The 11,100-nt window shown below is 45.0% G+C and overlaps 1 protein-coding gene across 3 annotated transcripts in view; it reads left to right on the top strand.

The window, feature by feature from the left end:
* The window catches only part of fip1l1b (FIP1 like 1b (S. cerevisiae)), a 34,768-nt gene that overhangs the window by 7,128 nt on the left and 16,540 nt on the right, over nt 1-11,100 (top strand). For all 3 annotated transcript variants that reach the window (XM_045211087.1, XM_045211088.1, XM_045211086.1), the window contains exons 8-9: nt 7,078-7,196; nt 10,072-10,125. In XM_045211087.1, the coding sequence (XP_045067022.1) occupies nt 7,078-7,196; nt 10,072-10,125 (173 nt within the window). The remainder of the gene's footprint in view (nt 1-7,077; nt 7,197-10,071; nt 10,126-11,100) is intronic.

Below are 11,100 nucleotides of genomic sequence, written 5' to 3'. Positions count from 1 at the left end.
ATACAACATCTCCTCCACTACCAGCTAAATCACTGTAAGACACAACATCTCCTCCACTACCAGCTAAATCACTGTAAGATACAACATCACTACCAGCTAAATCACTGTAAGACACAACATCTCCTCCACTACCAGATAAATCACTGTAAGACACAACATCTCCTCCACTACCAGCTAAATCACTGTAAGACACATCTCCTCCACTACCAGCTAAATCACTGTAAGACACAACATCTCCTCCACTACCAGCTAAATCACTGTAAGATACAACATCACTACCAGCTAAATCACTGTAAGACACATCTGCTCCACTACCAGCTAAATCACTGTAGGATACAACATCTCCTCCACTACCAGCTAAATCACTGTAAGACACAACATCTCCTCCACTACCAGCTAAATCACTGTAAGACACAACATCTCCTCCACTACCAGCTAAATCACTGTAAGATACAACATCACTACCAGCTAAATCACTGTAAGACACATCTGCTCCACTACCAGCTAAATCACTGTAAGACACATCTGCTCCACTACCAGATAAATCACTGTAAGACACAACATCTCCTCCACTACCAGCTAAATCACTGTAAGATACAACATCTCCTCCACTACCAGATAAATCACTGTAAGATACAACAATATTTTTTGGCCCCAAAATTGTACCCCAAGAAAAAAACAGATGAGCATGATTTGTAATGTTTCTAAAAAACAAATGTATTACTAGTAAGAAGTAATGTGGTATATTGCTTAATTTTATATAATATTTTGTGACCTGAGTCTTTTAACCGAAATGTCACAGATGAGACGAACCTTTTCAGCTTCCCCTTTAAGGGTGGAATGTTACCGTGGTAACAGCTTGAGTCATGTTTGTGCCTGTGAGATTGAGAGTCCGACCAGTGGCCATGTCGTCTTCTCTTCCCTAACAGTTGAAACTCAAACATTGAAAAAAAAAAACTAGCTTGTGAACGAAACAATGTAAATATACTGAACAAAAATATAAATGCAACAATTTCAAAGATTTTACTGAATTACAGTTCATATCAGGAAATCAGTCAATGGAATTAAAATCATTAGGCCCTAATCTATGGATTTCACATAACTGGTAATACAGATATGGAGCTGATGGTCACAGATACCTTAAAAAAATAGTTGATCAGGCAGTTGTCCCACTCCTCATCAATGGCTGTGCGAAGTTGCCGGATGTTGGCGTGAACTGGAACATGCTGTCATACATGTCGATCCAGAGCATCCCAAACATGCTCAATGGGTGACATGTCTGGTGAGTATACAGGCCATGGAAGAACTGGGACATTTTTAGCTTCCAGGAATTGTGTACAGATCCTTGCGACATGGTGTTGTGCATTATCATGCTGACTAGATGCTGACTAGACTCCAGAGTGGCGCAGTGGTCTAAGGCGCTGCATCGCAGTGCTAGCTGTGCCACTAGAGATCCTGGTTCGAGTCCAGGCTCTGTCGCAGCCGGCCGCGACCGGGAGAACCATGGGGCGGCGCGCAATTGGTCCAGCGTCGTCCAAGGTAGGGGAGGGTTTGGCCGGCAGGGATGTGGGTTTGTTTCACGGGGGGCCAGTATGAAAAACAAACAAACAAAAAAAACATGTATGTATTCACTAACTGTAAGTCGCTCTGGATAAGAGCGTCTGCTAAATGACTAAAATGTAAATGCTGAAACATGAGGTGATAACGGCGGATGAATGGCACGTCAATGGGCCTCGGGACCTCGTCACGGTATCTCTGTGCATTCAAATTGCCATTGATAAAATGCAATTGTGTTCGTTGTCCGTAGCTTATGCCTGCCTGCCCATACCATAACCCCACCGCCACCGTGGGGCACTCTGTTCACAACATTGACATCAGCAAACCGCTCGCCCACACGACGCCATACACGTGGTCTGCTGTTCTGAGACCGGTTGGACGCACTGCCAAATTCTCTAAAGCAACGTTGGAGGCGGCTTATGGTAGAGAAATGAACATTCAATTATCTGGCAACAGCTCTGGTGGACATTCCGGCAGTCAGCATGCCAATTGCATGCTTCCTTTAAAACTTAAGACATCTGTGGCATTGTGTTGTGTGACAAAACTGCACATTTCAGAGTGGCCTTTTATCGTCCCCAGCACAAGGTGCACCTGTGTAATGATCATGCTGTTTAATCAGCTTCTTGATATGCCACACCTGTCAGGTGGATGGATTATCTTAGCAAAGGAGAAATGCTCACTAACAGGGATGTAAACAAATTTGTGCACAAAATTTGAGAGAAATAAGCTTTTTGTGCACACGGAACATGTATAGGATCTTTTATTTCAGCTCATGAAACATAGGACCAACACTTTACATGTTGCGTTTATATTTTTGTTCTGTGTATTAGGGCTGGGAATTGCCAGGGACCTCACGAGACGATATTGTCACGATACTTGGGTGCCGATTGCGAGTCTCAGGATTATGTATTGCGATTCGATGTTCCAAACATATTGCTCACTTTATGTTTGCTGCAGAGAGACAAGAGAGGCGTTAAGAGAGTTTTGATCAGTCATGGAAATAAAAGGCCTGAAAACAAATTGGCTCCCTATTTAATAAGGAGATGGAGAACAAGCTATGAAAGAAAAATACTGGAGATTTGGTGCACGTACAACCAACTACAGCAAAAATACAGTGGGGGAAAAAAGTATTTAGTCAGCCACCAATTGTGCAAGTTCTCCCACTTAAAAAGATGAGAGGCCTGTAATTTTCATCATAGGTACACATCAAGTATGACATACAAATTGAGGGGAAAAAATCCAGAAAATCACATTGTAGGATTTTTTATGAATTTATTTGCAAATTATGGTGGAAAATAAGTATTTGGTCAATAACAAACAAGCAAGATTTCTGGCTCTCACAGACCTGTAACTTCTTCTTTGAGGCTCCTCTGTCCTCCACTCGTTACCTGTATTAATGGCACCTGTTTGAACTTGTTATCAGTATAAAAGACACCTGTCCACAACCTCAAACAGTCACACTCCAAACTCCACTATGGCTAAGACCAAAGAGCTGTCAAAGGACACCAGAAACAAAATTGTAGACCTGCACCAGGCTGGGAAGACTGAATCTGCAATAGGTAAGCAGCTTGGTTTGAAGAAATCAACTGTGGGAGCAATTATTAGGAAATGGAAGACATACAAGACCACTGATAATCTCCCTCGTCACCCCGTGGGGTCAAAATGATCACAAGAACGGTGAGCAAAAATCCCAGAACCACACGGGGGGACCTAGTGAATGACCTGCAGAGAGCTGGGACCAAAGTAACAAAGCCTACCATCAGTAACACACTACGCCGCCAGGGACTCAAATCCTGCAGTGCCAGACGTGTCCCCCTGCTTAAGCCAGTACATGTCCAGGCTCGTCTGAAGTTTGCTAGAGTGCATTTGGATGATCCAGAAGAGGATTGGGAGAATGTCATATGGTCAGATGAAACCAAAATAGAACTTTTTGGTAAAAACTCAACTCGTCGTGTTTGGAGGACAAAGAATGCTGAGTTGCATCCAAAGAACACCATACCTACTGTGAAGCATGGGGGTGGAAACGTCATGCTTTGGGGCTGTTTTTCTGCAAAGGGACCAGGACGACTGATCCGTGTAAAGCAGGGGTGTCAAACTCATTTTAGCTCAGGGGCCACATGGAGGAAAATCTATTCCCAAGTGGGCCGGACCGGAAAAATCATGGTATATATAACTTAAAAACAACAACTTCAGATTGTTTTCTTTGTTTTAATACGATCAACATACAACATAAAGCTGGAGCCTGAGGACAGTGTGTCCAAAATAGTACAAGCACAACATCACTATTAATCATAAAACACGTCAAGTTTATTTGAAAATTCTAAAGAAAAAGAACACACAAACACACAATGCCTCAGTGATTAACAGAACTGTTTCACAGATCACAGAACTATATCAGGGTGTCATTTCTCAGGCAGAAATGTAGATAAAAATAATGAAATCCTGTTCCCCAAAACAAGTGCAAGAACCACAGAGTCAATAATAGGTTAAATATACAAATAAAATAAAATCAATTAAAAACAATAGCACATCAACATAAAAACATATAAACATAAATCTGAAAGCGTTGCTCAAACTCCCGTAACAGTCCCGTTATTTTATCTTTGAACCGCTTCATGTCTGCCACATGTTGGGTCGCGCACACATTTTTCAGACAGGGGAAGTGAGCTGCATCACCACCGGCAAGTTGCGTCTCCCACAATGACAGCTTCAACTTGAAAGAACGTATGCTGTCATAATACTGCATGACAACTTTGTTGCGCCCTTGCAGCTGTTTGTTCAAGTTATTCAGGTGCTCTGTAACATCCACCATAAATGCAAGGTCCGGCATCCATTCTGCGGAATGAAATTCTAACACTGGTTTGCCCTTTTCTTCCATGAACTGTTCAATTTCTTCTCGTAAATCAAAGAAACGCCTCAGCACAGCACCTCGGCTTAACCATCTTACCTCAGTGTGGTATGGCAGGCCATAGATGTGGTCTTTCTCTCTGAGAAGGAAAATTAACAGTTTGGATGACCACCTTCATGACGTTATCCATCTTTAATGACTTGCAACACAAAGCCTCCTGGTGCAAAATACAGTGAAAAGTCAAAAAATCACGTCCTCCATTTGCAGATTGCACTTTCTCTCTGAACTTTGTCACAACGTCTGCTTTTTTCCCGATCATTGAGGGCGCACCATCTGTAGCCAGGCTGACAGCGCGGGACCAGTCCACTCCGACCCTGTCCAGCGCGCCGACGAGTGCGGTAAAAATATCAGCTGCTGTTGTTGTATCTGTCATCGGCACCAACTCTACGAACTCCTCGGTGACGGTCAATGTGTCATCAACTCCGCGGATTAAAAAATGGCCAGTTGTGCAACATCTGTAATGTCCGTGCTTTCATCAATTGCAACCGAAAACGCAATAAATGACTTTACTTTTTGCTTCAACTGGCTGTCCAAATCCACTGAAAGATCGGAAATCCTGTCTGCAACTGTGTTTCTTGTCAGGCTGATATTTGCAAAAGCCTGCCGCTTTTCAGGGCACACAATCTCCGCTGCCTTCATCATGCATGTTTTTACAAATTCACCCTCACGAAATGGTTTTGAAGCCACTGCGATTTCATTAGCAATGAGGTAGCTAGATTTCACTGCAGCGTCACTGATGTCTCGGCTGTGAGTAAACACAGACTGCTGTTTCTTCAGACCCGCCAACAGTTCATTCACCTTCTCTCATCTCCGCTGTCCTTGAAAGTTGTCATATTTGTCGGCATGAAGACTCACATAGTGGCGACGAAGGTTATATTCTTTCAGCACTGCAACATGCTCTGAACACACCAAACATACAGCTTTCCCATTCAATTCCGTGAAGAAATAGGATGACCATTTTTCTTGGAACACTCTGCACTCTGCGTCCACTTTTCTCTTTTTTGACAGAGACATATTGGGGCAATGAGGGTGCCAAAGCACATAATGTTAAAAGTAGAAGTCGTAATAAATATCGCGGGCAAAACAAAGTAGCTCATTGGCTGCACGTGCTTGACCTACTTGCTCTGCCCCGGTATAAACAGTTTGCTTGCTTAACACAATTGCTATTGCGCCATCCAGTGGACGCAATTGGAACAGCAGTTTATTTTATTGAAAAATTGCAGCGCATTTTTATACTTTACCAAAAAAAAAATATATTTTTTAAATTTAAAAAATCTTCTCGCGAGCCGGATTAAACCCGTTTGCGGGCCTGATCCGGCCTGCGGGCCGTATGTTTGACACCCCTGGTGTAAAGGAAAGAATGAATGGGGCCAAGTATCGTCAGATTTTGAGTGAAAACCTCAGCAAGGGCATTGAAGATGAAACGTGGCTTGGTCTTTCAGCATGACGATGATCCCAAACACACCGCCCGGGCAACGAAGGAGTGGCTTCGTAAGAGGCATTTCAAGGTCCTGGAGTGGCCTAGCCAGTCTCCAGATCTCAACCCCATAGAAAATCTTTGGAGGGAGTTGAAAGTCCGTGTTGCCCAGCGACAGCCCCAAAACATCACTGCTCTAGAGGAGATCTGCATGGAGGAATGGGCCAAAATACCAGCAACAGTGTGTGAAAACCTTGTGAAGACTTACATAAAAAACGTTTGACCTGTGTCATTGCCAACAAAGGGTATATAACAAAGTATTGAGAAACTTTTGTTATTGACCAAATACTTATTTTCCACCATAATTTGCAAATAAATTCATAAAAAATCCTACAATGTGATTTTCTGGATTTTCTTTCCTCATTTTGTCTGTCATAGTTGACGTGTACCTATGATGAATATTACAGGCCTCTCTCATCTTTTTAAGTGGGAGAACTTGCACAATTGGTGGCTGACTAAATACCTTTTTTTCCCACTGTAATATTGCGATATTGTGAAAATGTATACGATAATCATTAAAAATAATATTCCGATATGTAACTATCTATATATATTTTTTTCTCCTTCGTCACTAGTAAATAGCCAAGAAACACGAGGACAAAGTCTCACTTTAGTAGACTTTTTAGTTTTAAGTAAATGTAACATTACTTTTTATGCTCTGTGCTTCTAAGAAATAATATTTCACTTAGCACTTCACTCTGTACGCACAGCCTCCCAGCCAGGCAGTGTTGCTGAGCGTGTTGGGAAATGGGATTCGTAGTCCTTTGGTGCGATTTTTTAAATACCAGCTATGGAACAAAACGGCAAAATTACTTAAACAGCTACTGCAGCATTTATTTTGCTATAAATGTGATCGTACTTGACTTTTTATTCACAATGTAAGTGAAATGCTCACACTGGAGCCCTGACCATCCGCCAACTCTCTCTCTCTCTCTCTCATTTTCTGATCTCCCTTTCTCTCAATTCCCTTCTTTCTCTCTCCCTCATTGAATTGCCATATGATAATCAGTGTAAAACAGATCAAACCAGAGCTGTTTTAAAACCAAGATATCCATTTAAAGATGGCCTACTACTGTCAAATGGTCAAACCCAAGATGTTGTAAACCTAAAGATGTCCTATTCTATTCCCCCTCAGGTTCAGCAGGGCAGGACAGGGAATGAGAAGGAAGTGGGTTTACCCATCCACACGTCCAAACCTGACTTCCCCTCTCCAGCCAGCCTCTACAAGTCATCCATGAACATGAACACTAACAGGTAGGAGCTGTATACAGGCCATCAGATGAAGAACAGTAAGGTTATCCTAGGACCGGTACAGACAGACGGTAAGGTTATCCTAGGACCGGTACAGACAGACGGTAAGGTTATCCTAGGACCGGTACAGACAGACGGTAAGGTTATCCTAGGACCGGTACAGACAGACGGTAAGGTTATCCTAGGACCGGTACAGACAGACGGTAAGGTTATCCTAGGACCGGTACAGACAGGCGGTAAGGTTATCCTAGGACCGGTACAGACAGACGGTAAGGTTATCCTAGGACCGGTACAGACAGACGGTAAGGTTATCCTAGGACCGGTACAGACAGACGGTAAGGTTATCCTAGGACCGGTACAGACAGACGGTAAGGTTATCCTAGGACCGGTACAGACGGTAAGGTTATCCTAGGACCGGTACAGACAGACGGTAAGGTTATCCTAGGACCGGTACAGACAGACGGTAAGGTTATCCTAGGACCGGTACAGACAGACGGTAAGGTTATCCTAGGACCGGTACAGACAGACGGTAAGGTTATCCTAGGACCGGTACAGACAGACGGTAAGGTTATCCTAGGACCGGTACAGACAGACGGTAAGGTTATCCTAGGACCGGTACAGACAGACGGTAAGGTTATCCTAGGACCGGTACAGACAGACGGTAAGGTTATCCTAGGACCGGTACAGACAGACGGTAAGGTTATCCTAGGACCGGTACAGACAGACGGTAAGGTTATCCTAGGACCGGTACAGACAGACGGTAAGGTTATCCTAGGACCGGTATAGACGGTAAGGTTATCCTAGGACCGGTACAGACAGACGGTAAGGTTATCCTAGGACCGGTACAGACAGACGGTAAGGTTATCCTAGGACCGGTAAGGACAGACGGTAAGGTTATCCTAGGACCGGTACAGACGGTAAGGTTATCCTAGGACCGGTACAGATGGTAAGGTTATCCTAGGACCGGTACAGACAGACGGTAAGGTTATCCTAGGACCGGTACAGACAGACGGTAAGGTTATCCTAGGACCGGTACAGACGGTAAGGTTATCCTAGGACCGGTACAGACAGACGGTAAGGTTATCCTAGGACCGGTATAGACGGTAAGGTTATCCTAGGACCGGTATAGACAGACAGACGGTAAGGTTATCCTAGGACCGGTATAGACAGACGGTAAGGTTATCCTACGACCGGTACAGACAGGCGGTAAGGTTATCCTAGGACCGGTAAGGACAGGCGGTAAGGTTATCCTAGGACCGGTATAGACAGACGGTAAGGTTATCCTAGGACCGGTATAGACAGACGGTAAGGTTATCCTAGGACCGGTACAGACAGGCGGTAAGGTTATCCTAGGACCGGTACAGACAGGCGGTAAGGTTATCCTAGGACCGGTACAGACAGGCGGTAAGGTTATCCTAGGACCGGTATAGACAGACGGTAAGGTTATCCTAGGACCCGTATAGACAGACAGACGGTAAGGTTATCCTAGGACCCGTATAGACAGACAGACGGTAAGGTTATCCTAGGACCGGTACAGACAGACGGTAAGGTTATCCTAGGACCGGTATAGACAGACGGTAAGGTTATCCTAGGACCGGTATAGACAGACGGTAAGGTTATCCTAGGACCGGTACAGACAGACGGTAAGGTTATCCTAGGACCGGTACAGACAGACGGTAAGGTTATCCTAGGACCGGTACAGACAGACGGTAAGGTTATCCTAGGACCGGTACAGACGGTAAGGTTATCCTAGGACCGGTACAGACGGTAAGGTTATCCTAGGACCGGTAAGGACAGACGGTAAGGTTATCCTAGGACCGGTACAGACAGACGGTAAGGTTATCCTAGGACCGGTACAGACAGACGGTAAGGTTATCCTAGGACCGGTAAAGACAGACGGTAAGGTTATCCTAGGACCGGTACAGACGGTAAGGTTATCCTAGGACCGGTATAGACAGACAGACGGTAAGGTTATCCTAGGACCGGTATAGACAGACAGACGGTAAGGTTATCCTAGGACCGGTACAGACAGACGGTAAGGTTATCCTAGGACCGGTACAGACAGACGGTAAGGTTATCCTAGGACCGGTACAGACAGACGGTAAGGTTATCCTAGGACCGGTACAGACAGACGGTAAGGTTATCCTAGGACCGGTACAGACAGACGGTAAGGTTATCCTAGGACCGGTATAGACAGACAGACGGTAAGGTTATCCTAGGACCGGTATAGACAGACAGACGGTAAGGTTATCCTAGGACCGGTACAGACAGACGGTAAGGTTATCCTAGGACCGGTAAAGACAGACGGTAAGGTTATCCTAGGACCGGTACAGACAGACTGTAAGGTTATCCTAGGACCGGTACAGACAGACGGTAAGGTTATCCTAGGACCGGTACAGACAGGCGGTAAGGTTATCCTAGGACCGGTACAGACAGACTGTAAGGTTATCCTAGGACCGGTACAGACAGACGGTAAGGTTATCCTAGGACCGGTACAGACAGACGGTAAGGTTATCCTAGGACCGGTACAGACAGACGGTAAGGTTATCCTAGGACCGGTACAGACGGTAAGGTTATCCTAGGACCGGTACAGACAGACGGTAAGGTTATCCTAGGACCGGTACAGACAGACTGTAAGGTTATCCTAGGACCGGTAAAGAGACAGTAACACATGAGAGAGAGAGTCGTGTATTATCTCTGGTAGAGGATTTGGCAAAACACAGTCTGGCAGTGGACACACATGGACAGAAACAGGCTTCCTTAATGTCTTCTCACTGTACACATGAATGCCTTCCATTGAGTGTGTGTGAGGGATGGTGTAACTGTTTCCTTTACCCTTCCTCCTCTCCTTCCTCCCCCTCCTCCCCTCCGATGGTAGGATCTCCCCCCCTCAGTGGACCGCTCCCCCCGTTCAGGACATGTCCTACTATACGTAAGTGGGATGTGGCTTTGTTCACATAAGACAAATGATACATCCATGTACAGTATTTTTCAGATGTATTCATTTTTCCGAGTTCCCCCGTTCAGTCAGTAAAACTAGTAACAAAACGTCATAGTCGCATCACGTCGTTAGGGGCACAAAAACGTGGTAGCCTACGATTGTCACCACTGCAATGTTAAGTTTAACGGGCGTCATCACCATGGCAACATACACTTTGCCGTATTAGTTTCAATGAACACATTTCAATGCAACAGATGAATGCACATTGACTCACCTGGTGTGTACTAGTGTGTGTGTGTGTGTGTGTGTGTGTGTGAGTGTGTGTGTGTGTGGGAACGGTGATATAACCATTTTATAGACCTGTAATAACAGATTCTACATCATGTGTACTAGTAATGCTGTGTGTTGTCCTTTCTGACATGAGTGTCCTGTCACTGATCTGTGGTGTGGTGGTTAGGTACTGATCTGTGTGTGGTGTGGTGGTTAGGTACTGATCTGTGGTGTGGTGGTTAGGTACTGATCTGTGGTGTGGTGGTTAGGTACTGATCTGGGGTGTGGTGGTTAGGTACTGATCTGTGGTGTGGTGGTTAGGTACTGATCTGTGGTGTGGTGGTTAGGTACTGATCTGTGGTGTGGTGGTTAGGTACTGATCTGTGGTGTGGTGGTTAGGTACTGATCTGGGTGTGGTGGTTAGGTACTGATCTGTGTGTGGTGTGGTGGTTAGGTACTGATCTGTGTGTGGTGTGGTGGTTAGGTACTGATCTGTGTGTGGTGTGGTGGTTAGGTACTGATCTGTGTGTGGTGTGGTGGTTAGGTACTGATCTGTGTGTGGTGGTTAGGTACTGATCTGGGTGTGGTGGTTAGGTACTGATCTGTGGTGTGGTGGTTAGGTACTGATCTGTGTGTGGTGTGGTGGTTAGGTACTGATCTGTGTGTGGTGGTTAGGTACTGATCTGGGGTGTGGTG

This window comes from Coregonus clupeaformis, chromosome 35 (genome assembly GCF_020615455.1).
Source record: "Coregonus clupeaformis isolate EN_2021a chromosome 35, ASM2061545v1, whole genome shotgun sequence".
In the NCBI taxonomy this organism is placed as follows: Eukaryota; Metazoa; Chordata; class Actinopteri; order Salmoniformes; family Salmonidae; genus Coregonus; species Coregonus clupeaformis.
This window is presented reverse-complemented; position numbering and strand designations above follow the sequence as displayed.